Genomic DNA, 23861 nt, shown 5'->3' on the forward strand with positions numbered 1-23861 from the left:
ACTTTAACTTTAACAAACGTCAAAAATCTGTCAAATTCCATACAAAAAATCACCAGTTATTTTTATAGTTACAGTTAAAGTTAGGTGATGTACTTAACTGAGCCATGTAATGTGCTTAAACCACCGTTAGATTTATAATCCCACGTGTTATATTAATCGATAGAGTTCATTTAGGTATCTCAAAGTTTTCACGTCTGAATTAGTAATAAATCTTCTATGACCATAATATCATAGTATCGCCTTGATTTGGATGTAAATGAAAACACTTCCACCCGCTAATAGTAGACATTGTTGCAAGTAAGGGCACAGCCTGGAAAGAACAGCAAAGGTTCTTGTGCCAGTCTTTTGTAGAAGGAAATTATTGTAAGAAGCACTGTTCTAATTTTGTTAGTAGTAGACGTAGTACTTATTATTATTCTGTGGTAGTAGTAAGTTAATAGAAGTAGTAGTTGTAGTAGGTATTATTCAGCTTTTTTCATTCATAAGAGTTTGCTCGAAAATATAAGAAGTTGGGTGAATAGGTAATTATGTTTTTTCACATAAAAGTATTATCACAAAAAGTTGCTGTACCTTAATAAATTTAAAAATAATCATAATTTTCATTCTTTTTTATTTGTTTTTTTTTGTTGTCTTTTTTTATTATCAAGCCAAATTTTAAAGGCAGAACGTCACACAATAATGAGGGCGAGATTTGAAAGTGTTTATAATGTAGTTTTGTATGTTTTAAAACCAGGTATATTATGTAAGAATACGAGATATTGTCTTTTCTTACTGTAGATAAATGGGTTGGTTGATCCACCTACGCTGTGGTTAACTGAACGTGAGAGAATTTGTCGGTCTGTCACAATCGATTTCCTCGGGTGAAATGCGAACATTCCGTCGTAGATGCCTTCATTATAGCTTCCTGATAAAAGATTAATTAATACCTGATAAATGATAAATTAAAGTCTGCAAGTATGCCTGGGATTCAGGCTGTGTCAAAACTATGCGAGACATTTCAATTTAGGGTAAAATTCCTTCCAACTGACGATAGGAAGTTTGAAATTGGACTATAATTACGCTGCCTGATAAATGATAATTAAAACCTGTGTAAGTATGCGTGGGAGGCTGGGTAAGTATGCGAGACATCTCAATTTAGGGAACATGTTTTGAAAACTGAAGTTTGAAAAGGATAAATTTCAATATAAATCTATAAATCATTAAGGATTGTCATAGGGTATTAATTAATGAGGGATTTCGTTTTAGCACTCACTTTAGCGCCACGCGCCACTGTAAAGTAAGGTCTTCTTACTTGCTAGCGACTAACGACGTCGACTACACACACCGGCAGATTTAGAGGAACGGAAAAAAAAGCATCAATATCATCATTATTTTAGGAAAAAAATGCCTAATTATGACATTATTTTTTAATTTAATTCTAAATATGAAAAAAATAATTGCCAACAGTATATTTTTTTAATTATTTTGTTTAAATTACCCCATCAACAGTTTCGTTGAGTGTTTTGAATTGAATGAAGCTTTTGCTAATTTGGATTTCTTTTACGTGAAAGATGTTTTTTTCTGAGAATATTGTTGTGTAAGCATTCAGTTACTTATAAGGGTTTATTATGCCCAGCTTAGCACCGTCAGAAATCATTAAGGCAGATGAAATGAGAAGTAACGGCCATGCATACAAATCGGCTGCCGTAAGACGTCGTTGATCAGTATCGACCACCCATGGCAGTAACCAACGGTACAGATTGATCATTTCTGTCGTTAGGAGGAGGGTTCAAGTCAGAAAAAGGCGTACTTCGCGACGGGATGACCGTTTTTTACAACTTCGAGTTTTCAGAAAGTCGCGGTTACCTGCTGTTCAAGCCAGAAATAACCTTAAAGACACTCGAGGAGTAAGAGTGACTGAGCCCACAGTTCACAGGAGATTTACTGAAGTTGGTATAGGGTCGTGCATACCCGAGAAAGCTCCAACTTGTGACACAGCACCGAAAAAACATATTGAACTTTTCACGTGAATATCGTGATTGGGTCTTGAACGACTGGAGGCATGATCGACAGACGGACAGACGGACAGACGGACAGACGGACAGACGGACATGACGAAACTATAAGGGTTCCGTTTTTGCCATTTTGGCTACGGAACCCTAAAAAACGACTAAATATTTAAAAAATATATGTTATTTTATTTTATTTTAATTATCTCTTTATTTTGTATAATAAATATTTCATAGATCAGTAGTAATTTTCCTTATTTTCATACTTTTTTTTGCGTTCCGCTAAATCTGCCGGTGTGAGTAGTTTTGGTTCCATCAGAATAGAATAGACCATGCACCCCAATCTTCAAGTGGATATCATAAAAGGCAGGCTAATATGTTAACAGGCCGGCCCTCGGCTCCTACTCCAGTTGCCTCTGCTAAAGCAGAGAGTATCATGCTGCTGCAGTGCAGATTAAATGTCGACATTTCACCAGCTCGCACTAAGCGTTTCGACAACTCTTTTATTAATACGAACAGCTAGGGACTGGAATTCGCTGCCTGCTGCTGTCCTTCCCGAAGACTATAATCCGGGCCTTTTCAAGGCGAGAGTGAATAGGTACTTACAGGGCAGATATGTACCATCCTAGACTGCATCCCACTTAGCACCAGGTGCGATTGTGGTAAAAAAATGACCTGATGATTATGATGATAACACAGCAACAGCGATGAACGATTTCCAATTTGTTTGGATGATGTTTGCCCCAATTTATTTTACGTCACGCCCACCTGTGTTTAAACTCCATTCAACAGTTTAATGCTGCTAATCTACGTCAACAGCAACGAGTCGCGTCGCAACTACAGTTTTGTTTACTTTAACGCATTTTTTCTGCCACTAGTTTATTTACTTGAACAGCTGGTTTTGTGTTAGTAAAATCTATTTAGACGTGGCTCACACATGGGTTCTTTATTTATGAGTATTAATATTTCATCACCATCACATATGCTGAGTTGCACCACCTAAACCTAACTTTGACCGTAACTATAAAGATAACCGGTGGTTTTTGTTTGACAGATTTGTCAAAGTTAAAGTAAAATGGTGCAAAGATATCGCCTCCCCAACGCGCCAGCAACATGGGGAGTGTACCTAGGTCAAATCCTCCACATTTTTAATTTCATGTGTCGTCGTAATTTTTTATCACAACGAAAAACTCTTGACCTGCCTCTCACTTGATGAGGCTGAAGGTGGAAGCGAGCTTCATCCAGAATCCTCTACCACAGAGGAACTGACTATTCTTACCAACTTTCGAAACACTAAAATGATGTTAACGTCAGGCGCGGATCCAGCCGTCAAAAAAGGTTGTGGGCACGGCCACCAAAAATAAGCAAAGTGAGAGTTGGATTGGAGTACGAACTAACTCATGAACAATCATGGACTTATCTATGTTTTGAACAAATTTTTTAATTTGATATTTTTTACATCATCAAATCAAACTGGACTTGGGCAGGCACGCTAGTAGCGCCAAGTGGTCGGTGGCGGCGGCGTTTCAGTGGAACGGCTGTGTTCCAAATCACGCTCGATTTTTAAAGGCTCATCAGTCAGCTGTTTTTATCATCAGCCTATCGATCTTATAATAGATGATAATTAAAACAAGCAAATTAGGGTTGTGGGCATGCCCACAGTGCCCACAACGGTGGATCCGCGCCTGGTTAACGTTGTTGTTATGGAGACAGACTTAGGTAAGATGGTAAGCTAGCCCGGAAACCAACCAAACTGAGCAGAAAAATTATCATCAAAGTGACTATGAAAGTTATTTTCGCTTAACGAGGCTGTGTTTATAACACATCAAAATATAAATTTCCTCTTTCCTCTCGCTCTGATTGCCGTAGTTTTGTTAATTACTCCTAATTTGGTTATCGTGTATCTACACTTGCTTGCGTTTTAGACTCGGCTACCTCCAGTGTCAGTGTGACGTGCTAATTTTGGGACACCCTGTATGTGGGTCTAGTGACATCATACACTCTCTTTTGTCAAATTATACAGTTGCTAAAATGATTAGCGTCAAAAGTGGGACCGAATTTAAGATTTATGCAGATGTAGTATTAACATACTTACATATTAATTTTTACTCACTATTTTTTGCTATTTTCTCACTGTGGCTTCACCCGCGTTGATAAATATGTTTGGTATAAGTATATGCTACTAAAAAAAAAAAGTTAAAGATAACTCAGTCAGCGTCTGGAGAGTTTTTTTTGTTACGTCAAATGTCAGCAAGACTTCAGACTTGTATGCTCTGTCACGTCATAATTTACAATAACCCCTCCCGTGCCGCTCCCATTCCTCAGGCAATGACTAAGTTAAGCTCTACGGGACTATTCCCACCTCTCGTTCTCACCACTGCAACTCCTGTGTAGCCAGGATCTACAGCTTGACCGCCACAAAAACCCAACCAATGAAGGTCAAGTTTGTCCCGGGGGAAAGCTAAACTGTCATTGGACCCGCAACAAAATTAATCAGAAGAACATAGGAGGAGTTCGAAATTAAGGTTCGACTCGAGTTAAGCTCTACTAGACTTATAAAACTAATCATCTAATTAGGAACCAACTCTAAACCTTCGGAACACTAGGCCACCCGCCCCACCGCTTAGAGGCGGCCGTATAAAACCGAGTAAGTATAAAAACTTAATGAAACTGAATAGCAAGTCGGTGCCAACTTTCACACGTGAAAACTGGCGAATGGATTAAAAAGTGGGCACGCAATAATTAAAAATGGTTCCGTAGCAAAAAGANTTATAATATTAGTATAGATGAATCCGATATCGTGATTATGTACCATTGATTGGAATTGAAATCAATATTTTATTTTCAGAACACAACTTTTTATTTTGTTTCTCTTATTTGGAAGAATAACAGGAAAGAATTAATTCTGAAGGTAACAAATCAAAATTGTGCAGAACAGCTTTGGAATTGGAACATCATCAATGACGTTTGAATTTATTTTAAAATAAGTTTGGAAGAAACAGGAAAATATATGGGAAAACGGTCATAAATAACATACGTATTTAAATGATGTGTTGAGAATAACAACTATTGAGAGGGAAACTCCAGAATATGTAAATTGTAGTTAAATGATAAAATATTATCTATAGGTTGCAGTAGGAGATAGGTATTATGCCTAGAAGAACTCTAGATAAGCTCTACCTATACTTTGGACTTGCAGTTAAGTTTTGTACCAAATACGCCCGAATACAATAAAAAAATATCTGCTTACAGTGATTGGCACCAGGGATTTTATGGATATCCGTAACCGTAACCGAAACTTTCGGATATCCGAAAGAAAAAAATATCCTAAACCGTAACCGTAACCGATTCAAAAGTTTCGGATAGTTTCGGATGCAGTGGCGGCGTAGCATGGGTTGGCACCCGGGGCGATCACCCCCCCTCCCCCCTTCATAAGTCCTAAGGCACCCCCTGCTACCCCCAGGATTTTAGGGGTTACCTACCGATTCGAAGATTGAAAGACAATCGCACCCCCTCCCCCCGTATCATGACATAGACCGCAGACTTGCCATGCAGATGTGCGCCAGTGAGTACTAATATCTGCGCGACTTGTGTCACCCCCTGATGCTTGGCACCCGGGGCGGACCGCCCCCACCGCCCCCCCTTACGCCGCTACTGTTCGGATGTAGGCAGTTTAAATTGTTTTTTGTATAGCATTATATGTAAAGGCATAACAGCTTGATTTACCTTTATAATGCCATTAAAAGTATCAATTTTTATTAATTTTNACAATCGCACCCCCTCCCCCCGTATCATGACATAGACCGCAGACTTGCCATGCAGATGTGCGCCAGTGAGTACTAATATCTGCGCGACTTGTGTCACCCCCTGATGCTTGGCACCCGGGGCGGACCGCCCCCACCGCCCCCCCTTACGCCGCTACTGTTCGGATGTAGGCAGTTTAAATTGTTTTTTGTATAGCATTATATGTAAAGGCATAACAGCTTGATTTACCTTTATAATGCCATTAAAAGTATCAATTTTTATTAATTTTAATTCGATGTAAAGTGTGTGGCCATGAATGAACCGGGTTGGACAACTATTGCAAATTGCATTCTAAAGCACAGATATCCGTAACCGTAACCGAAACCGGTATAATATTATTATTCCTATATCCGTAACCGTATCTATAACCGAAACTACTTATCCATAACATCCCTAATTGGCACCTGTTACTCTTATTAATTAGATATCGGTTATTGACACAAAGGTTTATCTATTATAAAATAATACACCCGCGAATAGTCCAAGCCTATATTACTTGCATATTTTATTTATACATATTATATCTACTCGCAACCGCTATGGGACCTAGTGCAAGAACAATAATATCGTTAAAATAACTTACAATTAGTTTAACCAGGCCTACGAATAAATATTTATTTATTTCATGAATTAAAACCAATTAACAATGCCATGCTATTCCCACTAATTGCATTCTTGTACTTAGCAGTTCTATCAAGCTAAGTTTTGAGTATATTTTATGCATTTCCGAGTGATTCTTATTTTATTAAAGGTGGACTTTTATCGTAAAATGGTACCTTATGTTCAAGTCACACATGGCGATCGCATCAGTAATTTTGTAATGATTTCCGTATTAAGACTGGCAACTGCAACTTTAGCTACGTTTTGTTTTAAAAAATAAAAATAGTGTTAATTTAAGTCTAAATTAAATATTTTTTATTACGATTTTCTGCTTTAGTTGTTGGATGCTGGCGCGGACAAAGGTCCTTCTCGTTAAAATAACTAATTTGTTTGGTTTAATGTTTTGTCCAGTATTATCAACTTTTTTGACTGTTTTTTTTTAATTCTTTGAATTAAAAAACCTTCAGCGGGCAAAGAAGTCAAAAAAGGTCAGTCAGGTACTTAGGTATAATTTTTTAGGGTCTCATTTGATTAGTATCGTTTAATGTTATTCTGTGGTATCATTTAGCAATTATGAAATGCTACCTAATTTATCCAATGATGGTTTATTGCCAACAAATAAGGAAACTCAATTTGTATGTTAAAGTGCCACTTTGATATGAATGAATTAACTTGTGTATTTTAACAATAGTTTTAGGAATATTTGCAGAATTATGTCCCTGACATTAGAGTATTATCTCAGAATAATAATGTAGGTACCTATTGAGGTTTTATTATGCCTAAAAAATAACAACAAATACTATACTATAAGTAATTTGTTGTATTGTAAGTTGTATATATATAATACTTAACGACTTTAACTTTTGGTTCATTTATTATGGTTATACTAACAAATACTGTCAATAATTTAATTAAAAAACCGGCCTTTGACTTACCCTTTTCATAATTAATTGATCGTGATATTAGACGACGATTGGAATGCAATGCTGTTAGTGCACATTGACGTAATGGTGATGACCAAATAATATGCAGATAATTGGATAACTGTCGTGGTCGTGTAACTTAGTTAAGGGACTATTTTCGACGTCCTTTATGACGTCCACCTACAAGGTGGACCGACGACATCGTGAAGGTAGCAGGGAAGCGCTGGATGCAGGCCGCTACCAATCGATCAATGTGGAAAGCATTAGGGGAGGCCTATGTTCAGCAGTGGACGTCCTATGGCTGACATGATGATGATGATGATGAACTGCTGTGTAGAAACTGTAGAAAGGACTTGGCATTTTTGATTTTTAGTCTGCCAATAGTTGGGCCCGATTTTAATTAGTATGAAGAATCAATCGGTGTAATGTGCGCACTTCCATACATGACCATAATTAACTGCCCGACTAAGCTATCGGCCGACAAAAATCGGTGGTCTGCGCCTAGGGTTTATTAGGTATACAGCTTCACCGTTAGTAAAATCTATTTAACACACACAAAAGTCCCCAGGGAATATGTAAATAATTGATATTTCAAATAAACTATTACCCCTTCAAGTCTCCGCGAGTCGAGAGACATGAGAGTCTTAATCGACCGCTAGGGGTTTGATGGGTTAATAAAAATGCAAATAGGTGTAAAATTGTGTAACAATAAGATCCACTTTACAAGTAAATAAGTACCTAATGTTGAAAAATATGACTCTACATTATCTTACGGCGGTGATCTACTCCTCTGTGCATTCAGGCGACTCAGGTTCCCATGATAACACAATAGGCTCACCTGCGGTCTAGTGACACACTAGCGAGACATACTGTAGGGTATTACCTACTCATAGCGTTAATACGACAGTATATGGATATGCAGTATGTAATGGTTTTGTGGTAGGTTACAGGTAGGTAACAGTTGCATATCGTTTATTTTCATCATAACATGTTTGGCTGCTTGAATGCACCGCATGTCTCTACAAGGTGTCCGGCTACTAGGACCGCAATTAACTGGGACCGAGGTCAATAAAAAATAATATTTTTCTTCCAGCGACTAGGTACACTCATAGATAACTTAAAACAATGTATTATTCAAGCCAAAATCGGTAGGTACAGTACTAAAATTTATGAGTGGTCCCAGTCGCCGAAAGAAAATTATTTAATTTTTAGGGATCCGGCGATTGGGACCCTGGTCCTAGTTAATTGCGGTCCCAGTCGCCGGAAACCTCGTCTCTACAATACTCTACATCTTGTATCAAATCATATATCTTTGAAAACTGATTTATTTACCTACTGACTCTGGTTTGCATCAACATCCACTATGTGCGTCACAACAAGTTTATCAAATTAACTTAGGTAAACCCTTTTCTGATCGGAAAATGCAACTACATTTTTAATGTGACCAACATCACCCTTTTAAATATAACAAATAGCAAGAGATTTGTATGAAGAAACTTTAAAAAGTTTGTGTTTCTCTATCTTTGAGATAGAGGTGCTAGATAGACCCTAATTTAAATTTTTTTGAAGTTTTTGTGCGACAATGACAATTTGACGAACCAAAAAACATTACCAGCTGAGACTCTTAAGTCTACTATCTTATTCTGTAACCCTATATGCCCTCTAGTTATAACAACGACCGCAAACAGTAATAATCTAATAATGAGAATTAATACATCTTTCACAACTTCACAACACTAATTATAACCTGATTAATAAGTAGATGAACTAGTTTTTTTCATTTACTAAACAAAAACTATCAATTAGTCATTTGTTATCCAACTAAGTAGATCTGCAATTATCTTTGTTGAATGGAAACATGATAAGTGAAACTTTTTGTGAAGTAGGGAAAATTTCTAAAGTTTTAGTTAAAAATATTTAATGGAGAGATTAATATCCATTATTGTGCACAAGAAGAAGGAAGAATAAGAATGTAGAAGTGAGTTCCAGTTTTCAGCGCAATCAAACTATCTATCATAGAATTAATTTGTGTTTGAAAACCAGCTTGTTGACTAAGGCACCATTTTAAATGTCTAAATAAGGATCTACCAATTTTATTCATGTCATGATTAATTGATTAAAAGATAGACAATTTGGTTTATTTGATAAGTAATCGACGTCCTATACTATGCTATAAGACCATTCCTACGACATAGTGGCGCCGCCCTGGTGGCAAAAAATGTCCTGGATATCCCCCCTTTGACGTCAGAACCATCTTAATTTTAGCGACACTAACCGCAAACTGCAAAAGAAATTGTTATTCTTAACGCAGTGCGTTCTTGATGATCGATCGTTATGGTATTGACTATGATTCAATCGTGATGCGCTCGATCTAATTTGTAAGCAGGTGGGTTACTCGTAACACATATTTTATTAAGCTGTTTATTTTATACTATAGGAAATCTTGGAGACTTGTTTTTATGGAATGTTACCTATTCAGAACTGGGCTGAGTCAGAACAGTTAGGCGAACAGTTATTAAACTAGTCTATAAGTAACAGAACAGTTTCAGATTAGAATTCGATAGATTTTGATTGATGATGTAAAATGCAATCACTTGGCGTGAATATTTTTGAGAATTAAGTACAAGCATTTAAGAGATAAAGTAACAGTGTAAGTATTTTGGTAACGTATAAATAATAATCATAATTAAATTCATATTGATACAGGCAAATTGATTTGCACTAAATAAAAAGTTTAACATATAAATTATTAGGTTATAAATTTTTTCTCAATTTACTTTTTCGGAACCTAAACGATGTAGATGTAACATTATCGAAGTATAAGCAATTAGAATTTCTCTCTCATCCAATGCCTTTGATGCGCCGGCGTTTGAATTATAATTTATTATTATCGATAAATGAGTACTTACTTACTTATAAATTACTGCTAAATGGTTTGTTCTGACTAGTAAGTATAGTCTGACTGATAGCATGACTAACTATGATGTAATTTTATAACATTTGCAACTCTATTTTCCATACGACTATACTCAAAAACAAATTCAAATTATTTATTGCATGTCACATAATAAATAAAGAGGTGGAGGATACAGGCAAACATCAGACAGGGTTAGTAATCATAAAAACAAAACCGAATAAAGTTTAAAAATGGGCCTACTAAAAAATCAATTCGTGTAATTTATATTTTCGTACTATCAAGAACTAACATAGAATCAATATTGTTCTATTTGGAGTATTTAAGTCGTTGAGGGCTTAGATTTATTTTTCTTTGAAAATTTTACTTTTTTCCCGTAACGGGAAAGCTGTGATGTTAAACTATGAAGAAAGTGATGATCAAGTTAAAGCTGGAAGTGAGCTTTGATCTGTTGTTTGAACAATCCAGTAGCTCGGTAGTAAATCCAAGTTCAAAATCTAAATAAAGGTACAAAGTCACATTCACAACAAAGTCAACAATATATTTAATGCAAAAGTGGCTAACGAAGGGCACGATACTGGTTCCAGTTGGGAACCAGTCCGAGCTTGCAAAGGCTAACCGGTGCCTTCTAAACCGCTTTATCTAGCTGTTAGCGCATTTAATGCTGAATTTGGCATTGTTACATAATAATTAGGAATGCTATTAGTACTGGCATTAACTGTTAACTTAATGAAGTTATGTATTACCAAAAAATAAACGTTTGGCTTTATTAGTTTTAATACAATTAAGGCCCGATTCGACCAAACTTTTATCCTAGAATAACTCCTGGTTTAACTGACACATTGACAGTTTCAGTATGGGAAATATGTCAAAACTCAAAACTGACGATTTATTCTGAGATTAATATTTATTGTTTGGTCGAATCCACCCTAAGAAATATAAAACTTTTCGATGTTTCCCAAAAATAAATAAATAAATAAATAAAATTTTGTTTGTAACCTTCCGCCAAAGGAGACCGGGTTTAATGAGCCCAAATGTAATGGAATGAGCTATGGTCTAAAAAGTTTCATCAAAATCAGTTCAGTGCGGTGCGGAAAGAGTAGAAAATAAACCCCTTTTAATATTCAAAAACATCATCAAAATAAATATTGTACTCATTACCCATAACATACCTTAAAAGTCATAAGTACGAGATTAAACAACTTATCTGAAATAATCTGTGGTGTGCATATTTGCATTATTGCACTTAGGCATTGCACATCTAAAACGCATTTCAAGAATCTTTTTGTTACACAAATATTTCAAGTGGCTCAAAGAACAGATCAAGGTTAAAAATGTGATTGATTACTTAAACCTAATTCATTGGATGCACTCGCGACCTCTAATCAGGAAATTTTTGAAAGACAATTAATTTTAATTTTATGCTTGAATGCATATTTTTATTATTATCAACACCCTTGTTTGTTAAGTGGCTCTTATTGCATCTTTTTAAAGTTCATACTGCCGTTTGGTACACGTGTGCTTTAAAGGTTTCTAAGTTTTAAAAATATGCCAAAGGTTTAATTTTGACATTGTGTGAATATAAAATATTGTAATAATTAAAACTCTTCCAAGTTTCTCATAGCAACATAAACAGTCTTCAAGGAAATTAATGTACCTAAATATTGTAAATATATTACTTCGTCGTCTGTCCTTTCAGTATATTAAAGTTTTTTTATTAATGAAGGAGCTGGCGTGAAAAAGCACGCGCATTATTTTTCACAAATTCATGTAAAAATAAGTTTATAATTTTTTTTTCGCATGTTATCTTATCACATCAAAACAAGTAAGTAATTTATTATTATTTACATAGGAAATGCAATATCAAAGTCGTTACACGGATGCATCGTACTGATCACTTATTATTAGCATGAAGGAAATAATGATTTTAACATGTAGTTTATGCTGTATAATTATGTATTTATACTTTATACAATTGTAGATACATAGTTAGCATCATCTCTGCAACTATTGTAAGATGCATATTATGAATTTTAATGTAAATACCTATTTAATTGGGCAATAAATAAATAGTTTATGGAGATACAAATGTGTGAAATACGTGTTGTGCAACATTGTCGTATTTTACATAAATGCTTTTAAATAGCCTAATTTACTCTGAAATTAATTCTGAAAATCTATTTTAGTTTTTAAAACAACTTTTAGCTACAAAAATAAGGCAATAAGCACTGAAGTAAAGATTTGGTTTTATGAAAGGAAATTCCAAAACCGTGATATCACACAAAAATAACACGAAATACTAAAGTAGAGTTCGCAGGGTCAACTATGTTAAATAGGAGTATAGGAATTACTTAAAAATACTATGTTTTTGTTAAAAATATTTTAGTAGTTAGTCATAATAATTACCTACACGTAAAACTTCATTGTTCACCGTTAGTAAACATTATTTTATTGATCTCGAAATTATTCGGACTCTGAACCTTCTGAGGGGTTCTGAAGTTCAGAATTAATGATTTACCTTCATAATTATCATTTGTCTAAAGGTGACTGAGTTTCTTCCGCCACTTCTTCTCAGCACCAGTCCATATGTTGTCCCGAAGTGGTGGTAGGGCAAGCTATGTATATTTGGGACGTATATAAGTGCCCTGGAAAGGGCCTATGAACTGAATAAAATATTTGAATTTTGAATTTTAATTTTAATTCTATACCGCTAGGTACCACCTACCAAGGTATAAGTAAGTATTAGCTTTCCAGGTCGCGTAACGTAATGGAGGTGGGTAACCTTACTCCAGATTTGGTTAAGTCGATTGATAACGAGCCGTGTCCACCGTGACTCACTAACCAATTGTCACAGCTGACGGTTAGTTAAGTTCTCTTTGATAGCTAACACCAGTTAAAAAGATATCTGGCAATCAAAAATAGGCTCTAAACCAATTTGGTAGAGCCCATCTGTAATTACATACTACTTATTGCAGCGGGTAGCGGGTAACTAAAAAGCTAATTTTAATCTGAATTTCATATACAAATTCAAATAGACTTACTGAATTTACAATCTAAGTTATTGCAAAACTGCAGACACCAACCAACTACTATATACATATATATATACTCCCCAAGCCGCTTTCGGCTACGGTAACCACGACAAAATTCCTTTAGTCCGCAATAAGAGGGCTACGCTGGGCTGCCCTATCATGTGCCCTCACATGGCTACAGTAGCCAATCTTGTTGGTAAACGTGCGCGAACAATGTCGACACGTTAGGACACCGCTGATGTAGTTGTAAGTGCTAACCAACTACTAATACCTATACAGACAAAAACATACGCCTATGATAGAATTTTAATTATTCTTTTCGTGTCTAATTAATTTTTTAGTGACAAGAACACGATAGGTATGCGCTTAGACACTTGGGAACTGTGGATTTTCATATTTATCTATTTTAATTTAAAATAACTACTCAGCTTTGTTAATATCTGATTGAAATATAGAAAAATGTTTGTGTAGCAACAGTTCAATTACAGATACAAACTTGCCTCTTGCAAGTGCCCTTTAAGTTACATGAAAGATTAATTAATAACTGTTTTCTAACCTTTAAAAGAAATTGAATTATCTTAGAAGTATTATGTGACCGAATCGCAACATTTACTTGGCATTGCCGCTTGACCACATTAGTTTCAAAACGTAGCACATTAGTGGCTATTACAAATTAAAAACCTGTGCCGAATCAGGTCAGAAAATTTAAAAAGAAAAGTATAGATATGGAAACCCTAGTATAGAGCTTGAAGGCACTAGTACCTTTAACTGAAACAGTACTTACATTCTAAAAAAAGGAATAATTAAAATTAAAAATGATAAAGTCACTCAACAAACAAAATGTAGGTACATGACTGCTAATATTTAATTAGTAGAGTTACCGTTACGCTATTCCGTAGTATAACTTGAACCGCAAAAAGTAACGAATGTGTGTCATTTTTTCTTTGGCTTTGGCAGCCACATGGTCGTGGCTTACCACTACAAGGCTCGGCGCAAATGGGCCACCGACCACAACCACCGGTGGCTAGCGACGGCGACTTCACATACTTTTTAATATATTTTATATAGACGCGCCGCGCACACGTAAATCTGGTGGCGGCAACTCGCTACAGTAGTGTCCTCGACTCGCAAATACAAAAGTGTGTTAAGTCGCCGTCTCTGGCCACCGGTGGCTGTGGTCGGTGGCCCATTTGCCAAGTGGGACACCACTAGTGGCCCGAAGTGCGTCGACATAAGACGTTCCTATAATCGACCCAGTCAGGTAGAGCACGGCATTATACTTGTGTTATCTAACTCCGGTGCCGCACCTGCGACCGTGAAAGCTTAGTCACGAACACGGCGACATACAGGTTAACAAGCTGTATTGTAAAAATTGCAACAATGCATCAATTTTATATCGGAAAGCATCGAATTATCACGTTTTTTGAGAAAACACCTCATTGAAGCCTGAAAACCGCGTAGTGAAAACTCATTTTCATAAAATTAGAAAATTGGTTTTCACTAGAGACACTATAGTAGAGCCTTTGAAAACAATATTTCTAGTCAATGAGTTCATGAAATATAAGATCAGTTTTTCAAATTCCAATGTCGTTCATTTTTAGACAGTGTATAGTTAGTCGTATTAAGTTGCCTGTCCCAAACAAATTCTATGGGAGAGTCGCGATTTAACCATATTCGGATTTCATTCAATCTAGGTATTCAGATATCTATCCATCAGATTGATATCCAGGTGCGATTGTAGTCAAATAAGTACCTGCCTTGTTGTGCATAAAAAAATAATAAGAAACGATATGTCCGTATCTCCGGAAATATCTACATACAATGCGGGATAACAAGACATATAGTTAGTAAACATTGTTATCTCCATGTATACCTACCAAACCTGATGCAATCAGTCCGTATTATTAAAGTCCTGAATGTAAGATAACGAACCCACTTGTGAAGCTTAAAAACGGTGCGGAGGTTTTAACGAGCAAAAAATAATGTTAACTTTGTAAAAAAGAAATTATTACTTTCTAAAACATGGTCTTTGTGCCTCGTGGTAAAATAAAATGCATTTTATTATTTTTGTTTGTTGCTACCTAATTTCTTAATATGGTAGACCATCGAGTGCATATGGTAGACACATTTGTCTTGCAGACACACTTGAAGAAATCATTAGATACCTATGCATGTGAGACAAATGAATAATCACTTCTATGGAATCGTGATTAATACTATATTATCTGTTGAAGAATTCTATAGTTTATTACATTAGTATTCATTAAACGATGTAACAATAAATGCCTATAAGCATTACAATAACAATTACAGCATAAAACCAGAAAACAATTGGGTTTTTAATTATACTGAGAAAAAGTGGATAATAACTGTTACATAAATTGGTATTAAAAGAATATCCAAGACAACATAATTTAGATCGTATTGAGTAGAAAAAAATACTTTAAATCGTATTTTTTGTGTCAAAAGGTACTGTCGGAAAATCTCTTAGGAACGCATACCTCGAGGACATACATACCTAAACCTGCTTGGATCAGCTTAGAAAATTATACTTTAAGTAAGTACGCATTTAATACTCGCAATAAGTCATACTTAGTCGTTCTGGACCATTACAAACAGAAATTCGTTAGCTGGTAAGTAGAGTCAGCATCAAATAGTTTGTGGCACCCAAGTAGCCAAATTAGCAACACGTCTTTGTTACAATTGGAATAAGGTTGTGTTTATTTTTATTTTATTTATTTATTTATTTTTACATTATTTAGCCGTTACATCTGTGCTTTAAATAGTGTCTTAAATCCTCTTGCTGTTTGTCAACTTCTTAGCCTCTTTGGTTGTTACTAAGCACGCAACTTACTACCAGTTTGTATTGTAAAATTATGTTCATAGTTACAAGTTGAGTTTACTCTGCTCTAGATCTTTACCCCAGGTACTTAAACTTTGAACTCAATTAGAAAAGCAATTTGCTCACGTTTAAAATAAGCCCTATGGTGTCAAATTTCACATAGTAACTAACCATTGAGTTCATTTAATAACCCAGTTCTTGTTATTTTATCAGATCAACTTTATTACAGCTAGTAAAAATTAAGTTTTATGTTAACTATAAAGTTAGCAGTCAAAAGAAACTGACAGTCTTTTATACAAATAAACTTGAATAACATCGCCACCGAACTGTCTATCTCGCGACTAGGGTTGCCGGGTCCAAAAAACACAAAAGCCGGACTCTGTGCTTCATTTGGCCGGACATTTTACCCTAAACGCCGGACACATCTTTTAACAGCTAACGTACCATATTACTTTGGGGGGCAATTAGCGTCATAGCTCATGAGTGGGTACTATCATCTTTGAATGAACATTATTCTGTGGCTCGAGTTTCGACTGCCGCAGCAGCCACATAATAAGCCTAATAAAAGACGGACACGCCGGACAAGTCCCTAAAAAGCTAAACATGTCCGGCTAAAGCCGGACACCTGGCAACCCTATCGCGACGCGCACGCGCCGACCTTACGGATCTGTGTCGCGCGAGGAATGCGCGCGAAATAGTAAACAAACACTAAACAACTTTCATTCATTGTAAAATGTAAGATGGCGGGACTACTGTTATACGGTCGTTCACCTTTTAAGGTCACGTGATTGCGATATCTCCAAAGACTAGAGGAGATTCCTTTGAGGGATCGAGGATCTAATAAGGCTCTCAGATTGGAGGCATGATATGAAAAAAATCTAAGTTTATCTCGTAAATAGTAAAAGATTCATTAATACCTTTCTTTTAATTAATTAATACTTGCGTAAATTGCGTAAAAGAACAACAGAACATTATTTTGAGTTTACAATTGGTTAAAAATCAAAAATAGTATGGGATATTTTTTAAAAGCCGTCTTAAGGCTTGGTATTTCTTCTAAAGTAGGTATTTCGCGCTGTCAAAATCTGCGCGCGCAATTCTTCGCCGAAAACAACGCGTCAAAGAGCTCCCGCCACAATTTCCAGCTACACAGTATAGAAATACGCAGTTGGTTAGGTTAGGTTGACTTCCTTCCCTTCAAGCGTCACACTCACAACACTTTCTACTAGAAATCATATCCATGTGATACAAATTAAAACACCTTTCAGACTTTTTGGGAATATATTCTAGAATCGAATAAATATAAAATATAACTGCAGAAGTAAACACTGTTCAAAGTGGCCGTGGCGTCGCCCGACCTTCTGGAAGTTCTGCGCCGGCTTNCGCGTCCGTCCTCCGTAAGCGCCACCGCGCGACTGATTGAGATTGTCCAAGCCGTCATGGGCGATTTTTTCCACATTTTTTAACATAGTAACTAAATAAGACGCAATATAAAAATTTCATCCGTTAAAAGCCCTCAAGTTATTTCTGAACTTTAGTTTAGTAAAAGATTCAGAATCTCAAATCGCTTATTTTAAAAATAAAACCATTATTAGAAAACGAATAGAGGTAACTTTGGGAATTTATTCTATCGAGTCAACTTCATCAAATCGTGTTTCCATCCGTTAATAGCCCTAGAAAATATCCTCAACTATGCCCAAAAAAAATCTTAGCCTTTTATTTTACTGTTTAGTACCTCAAAAATGAAAAATGAAAACCTCATTTTCGCCATTTTCTTCAAGTAATTAACCTAAAGTTAACTTTAATTTACGCCCGAATAAAAAAATCTCAGTCGGTCAGTCACCTCTCATTAACTTTGACAGCTACAGTGAAGGTCACGTGATTTTGTAAGGGCGTGTCATTTGTATTTAACACTATGACTAGTGCCTTTATCGTTAATAATAATTAATTTATTAATAAACTGTATTAGGAGACTTACTTAACTAAACTATACTAAAGCCTATAGTCAAATTTTTTAGTCTACTTACCTAAGAATTTTGATGATTTTTCAATGGCATAGGCTCTAACACCAGTATAATTTCAAAATATTGGATCTTTCAATCGCTTTTCTATCTTAACTAGCTAACTAAGATGCTTAAGACTTAGAGTAGGCGCACACCGTTGATTTTTAGTTGGCCGATAGTTGTGCCCGATTTCAAATTGTATGAAGAATCGGCTAAATCGAATCGGCGTAGTGTGCGCACTCCCATACATGCCCATACTGATCAACAGCCCGACTAAACTATCGGCCGACGAAAAATCAACGGTGTGCGCCTACTCTAAAAGTCAGTTAAAAAGCTTTGTTAATTACAATTAATCTTTATGTACTTACCTACCTATCTACTAACAAACCTAAATTGTTTCCAGTCTGGGTCATACTTATGCGAGTTTAATAAATAAGTAATTGTATGTATTTTTGCAATAATGTTTATAACTGGAATTGTGGTTATGCCTATCAAAACAAGTACAAAAAACAGGAAGCTAAATGGCAACTGGATATTACATTTAACTAATAAATAAAGGCCATAGCAATTATTGTGGCACGTTGTCATTTCATGATGTTTTAATTAATAGACCAGTTGTGCAGATGTTTGAAGTTTCTCTAATTACCCTTTATTCTTTACCATTTGGTAGAGACAACCGCCTAAATATGAGAACCAAAATGTTTTTTTAAATAATACCTATGCTTCAATTTTTTTCAGTTAGCAGATTATTTATTGGAAAACCAGGGTTTTTTATTATGTGTAACACATATAACTTATTTTTTGGTCAAATGTTTAAAAAAAAAGTGTAGCACTAAAGTAAATTATCGACTTCTTATCGAGTTTTTAGAATTCTAATCTAAAAACTCACTGCGGATTTACACATGCGATGTCTAGAGTAAGTTTTTTACAGAATCACACTGCAGTATTGTTGATAACTTACTTAAATTCAGAATTATTATAAATAATTTAAAGTCTGAACCTGAATGTAAGTAAGAAAATATGAAACTTCTAGAAACGGACCTAATAAAATAGTTTTATTTCTCAGTCCAAGGCTTTTAAGTGACCTTTAAAATACTAATTAAGTAAGTAAATATTACGATGCATCCAAGACCAGCCTTAGATAATAACATCTTAATAATTTAATTATGATTAATTATTTCTTAGATGGATTGAATGGCATTTTAACGAGTTTTGGAACTAAATGATACCTACAAAGAAACATTTTTAAAATTGCTTTTTGTTTTTAAAACGAGCTTTTGTTTTAAAGTGTTATCCATTCGTTTTTGTGGAGGTTAACTCAAGGCAAGATTTTATTTTTGTCGCTTTAAAACTAAATACGATAAAGCGAAGTATTAATTTCATGGTTACAGTATCTGTCACCAAGTCGAGCAAAAAAGCGGCACGGCCGTACCATCCTTTTCTCGAAGCAATTCAGGCCATTTTCGACCGCCTGTAACTTCGTTGTGGATAAAACTAGAAGGCTGAATTTTCATTAGCTATGCAGGCATTGTAAAGACACGGTATATTTAAAATTTCATTCAATTTGAACCAGTAGTTTAAGAATTATAACGGGTCAAAGTTACTTAATTTTGTCACTCACTGACTGACTCACATTTATGTAAAACGTTAAAGATTTCCTGGCCTGGACTTGGTATTACATGGATCTCACAACTTTTTACCGTAGAACAACTGAGTTGCGAGACTTGGTTTTTTTGACAAGTATTGTTTTTGATGGTAAAGGCTTACACACTAATGATTCGGTACAGTTACAAGTAGGTAACTGATGCAACTTGAGAGACAAAGATCCTAAAATCCGTTGTTAAAGAGTAAAATTAACATCTCTAATTACAGTTTAGTCCTTTTTATTACTGACGGGATTACTGCCATGTACATTAATTTTGAGTTTCCGATATTTCGGCACTGTTGCAAGCACCATGGTCACGGAGTTACTGAGGAAACTTGCGGGTGAGATGTTATGAGCAGACATATCGGTCTATCCTCTTTCGCAGTCTTTTATTACAATTGCCTCCCGTACCACCGTTCACCAACTCATAATTTTCTCGCAACTGTTCTCGACACACAATTACACAATTACCACAAACTGTTGTAGAACTACCCATTCATAAATTCAAAGCACATATTAAAAGTACCTTAATGAAAAAGGGCTACTATAAAGTCGATGATTATTTAAAAGATAAAAATGTTTGGGATACGTTACTGCCTAGCTCGCATAAATATTTATAACTTTGTACATTTTAAAGCATGTAAACCTTTGAAAAAGAGGCTGACAATAGTGACTGAGTTTCTTGCGCTGCTTCTTCTCAGCACTGGCCCATTTTTGTCCTGAAGCAGTGGTAGGGTTAATACTGGGACGTGTAAAAGTGCTTTTTTTAAGCCTATTTACAGAAATAAATGAGTTTTTAATGAGTTTTAACAACAGTAATAATAATTATGATAGTGACCATGAAAGTTTAAAACAATATGCATTTTAGTCCATCCCTATAACTTTTAAAAGGTTCTTTCTTTACCAGAGTCGTCGTAGTAGATTTGTACGTATTTAAAATCAGCTTAATAAAGGTCAGCACAGAAATGGAGTTAGCAACTGTTTTAAACGGTCTTAGCTCTGGGTCAGTCCTTACTAGTAAACATTTTTATAAATACCTGTAGACCGAGTCTATTCTTTCGTATGCTTTGTTACCTTTCAATTTCCTTTATAATTATTTTAGTTAGCTATAGTGTAGAAGAAAAGAAATTGAGAAGAAGATCGGACCTAACTTTCTAGAGGGAAAATTAATTTAACCTCTTTAACCATCTAAATAGTTTTGTTTGAAGACTTATGAATAGATTGTAATGGTCTCTGAGCACTAAAAATATGTCTCTCTCTCTCTCTATCGAGAGCTTAAAAGCATACTTAGGCAATAATAAGCTATAAATTCACCTTTAGTAGGTACTTACAATGTTTCTTTTATGTTACTTCTATAAGATAGCACTTGTCAACTAGACTAGACGCAAGCATTATTCAATACAATATTTAAATAATTATACTGGTTTGTTTGTGCAACAGTGGCAGACCGAAACCATATTTTGCTTCCTGATTTGATTTAAATAATATCTCACTCTTTCCGCATGCGGTCAGGTTAAATAATGATTGTGATTGTCTCTACTTCTGCATTTTAGATTGTATTTTATTGTCCATACTTCTCTATATTTATAATACTGATTTTGCCATTATCTGAACTAAAATTGTAGAAGAAATAGAAATAGCTAGCTTTTTAAATACACTGTAACATTTTTTATTGAAATCCTGGCTCCTAAACTAGTGTAAACTGTATTTCATATTTATATCCGCAAGTATTTAATAATTTATAGACTCTATAAAATTAATTATATTAAAAGTATTTTTGTAATTTACACAGACAACTCTATAATTTATAACGTTTCATCAAAATCGTGTTCAGTAGTTTTTGCGTGAAAGAGTAACAATACAGTTGACATCCAGACATCCATACAAACTTTCGCGTTTAAATAACATAGATTATTGACTTATTGTCGTATTTATAAAAACGGTAACAAGATGTAATAATACAGACAAGGTCATTAAAGATCTGTTACGTTAAAGAAACTAAATCCTGACCTTAATCCGTCCTCATGAATGTATTAGACGACGCCTTGACCTATCTAATCATGCAAATGCATACAAGTGCATAATATTATAGTTATAAGGTCATATAAATAAAAATAGAAATCGTTTTTAGCTACCTTTCTAAAGAACTCTACATTCATTTATCATAATATTTTTGATCTACGCTTCTCTCTGTAGTAAATTCAAGTTCGTAATAATTAGATGACTAAGTTTGTTCAACGATTTCATTCAGAGAAAATTGTAGAAAACTTCAATGCCAAACTTCACGTACGAGAGTAATCTTTGAAAGTTAAAAGCACAGAGAAAATATGTAACTACCAATGTCAACTGTAGGTTAGTGATTAAGGTAAGTAGAGCTTGATAGCAGTAGACATGTAAGTAATGTAAAAAAATCAAGACAATGTAGAACAATAATTATTGCCTAAGACCGCAAATTACTCGTAAAATAGTATTCCTACAATATGCCTTGATTCTTCTGGCTATCTTCTCCCTATTATTCATAAATTCTTCTGGGAAATAAAGTTCTTTAAGCCTAATATTCTCAATGCTAGACTTCTACTCACGTTTCAACTGCTTCCCCTCCGGAGTGCACCTCTGAGCATTGATGAGGCAGTCCACATAGTTCCTCACCAGTCTCTTACTGTTGAACAACGCGTCTACATCCAGGTAATCGTATCTCTCATCATATTTCGGCATCCTGGCCATTCTGTTCGAGTCCAAGTTCTGCCCGCAGACTGCTGCTGCACAAGCACAGAGTAACAACACAGCACGCATTTTGACACAAAAAAACAAAAGCCACTTTTAAATTTTCAAATTTGATTTTCGAAGTTCGAAAACGATTCGCGTTTGTTTTGAGCGAGTCCGCGCCAAAGTTGCGCGCGCGCGGTTGGCGCGTTCGACGTATTATGGCGTGCGCGCGAGTGACCTCCGCGTTATAAGATAAAGACTGCGTTTGCGGCTATGCGCTTTCTTTGGTAAAGGGCGTGGAAAGTTCGGAAGTAGGCTTCGCTCAATTTCTTATGTACATTATGTACACATACTAATTGAGTTCTCGGATGAAAAAAATACACAAAAGTAACATTTATCTTATGGGTTTTAGCTCTATGGATCATTAACTATGAGACCTATTTTTGCATAATTTGATTATGCGTAAAAGGAAAAATCAGAATGCTCAGTTCATGATCAGATTGCTCATTTAACTAGGTACATATGTAAAAAATATACAACCTCACTGAGAAAATCTTAATAGACAAATTTCACTTTTGACCAGCGCTGTTTAATCAGATACATTGTGGGTGGAAAACTTATAAGTATAACTACAGGAAGAACTATAGGGACCAGGTAATGTCAATCAATAACAGAACATAAGAGGGAAGTTATAAAATATCCAGCTGTATGCATAATTTATATCACGCACTACATAGGTACAAGACCATAAAATGCACTGAGGAAGTATAATACAATTATGTAGTTAGGTAGTTATACACTTATCTCATACCATGCAATACAATACAATCGAAGGAAAAGTTATCATCGATATACAACCTACATAATATCATTTTCATCAATATTTTTCTGGATTTTCCACATGAATACTTGGTAGGGAAATAAAATTACCCATTAATAAATGTACGAGGACATGGAAGTTAGCAATTTGGCATATGTTAAAAATTGAATTACATAATTCTATTTTGCATTCACAACCTAACTAATAATTACAATATAGATTAACAATTACAGCATCCAATCTCTCCAACAATGGTGAACTCATCATTTATTGCACAAAACAATGGTTTATAATTTAAAAAAACAAGTTCACATTAACATTTTGTAACGTTTCCGACCAGACGGTTTACGTCACCTAATACAGATACAATCAAATTGTAACGGGTAACGTAACTTTGGATATAGAAAACAGCCTTCCATCCTATTGTGTGGGGGCAGCAGCTTGGAACGTCCACCTCCATGATTGTTTTGAGATTTCGTAGACATCTTCATAAGTTGATCTTCTCATGTCACCATAATCTATACTAATATTATAAAGGTTTGTTTGTTTGTTTGTTTACTTGAACGCGCTAATCTCCGGAACTACTG

The 23861-nt window shown here is 35.2% G+C and overlaps 1 protein-coding gene across 2 annotated transcripts in view; it reads right to left on the reverse strand.

Annotated features, from left to right (window-relative positions):
- CSP9 (chemosensory protein 9) overlaps positions 1–22704 on the reverse strand; it is a 54640-nt gene extending 31936 nt beyond the window's left edge. For both annotated transcript variants that reach the window (XM_028311124.1, XM_028311125.1), the window contains exon 1: positions 22331–22704. In XM_028311124.1, coding sequence (XP_028166925.1) covers positions 22331–22541 — 211 coding nt within the window. In that variant the 5' untranslated portion in view covers positions 22542–22704. The remainder of the gene's footprint in view (positions 1–22330) is intronic.
- Between the last annotated feature and the right edge of the window lie 1157 nt (positions 22705–23861).

The sequence above is a fragment of the Ostrinia furnacalis genome, unplaced genomic scaffold (assembly GCF_004193835.3).
Source record: "Ostrinia furnacalis isolate ACB-3 unplaced genomic scaffold, ASM419383v2 OfSCF3206, whole genome shotgun sequence".
In the NCBI taxonomy this organism is placed as follows: domain Eukaryota; kingdom Metazoa; phylum Arthropoda; class Insecta; order Lepidoptera; family Crambidae; genus Ostrinia; species Ostrinia furnacalis.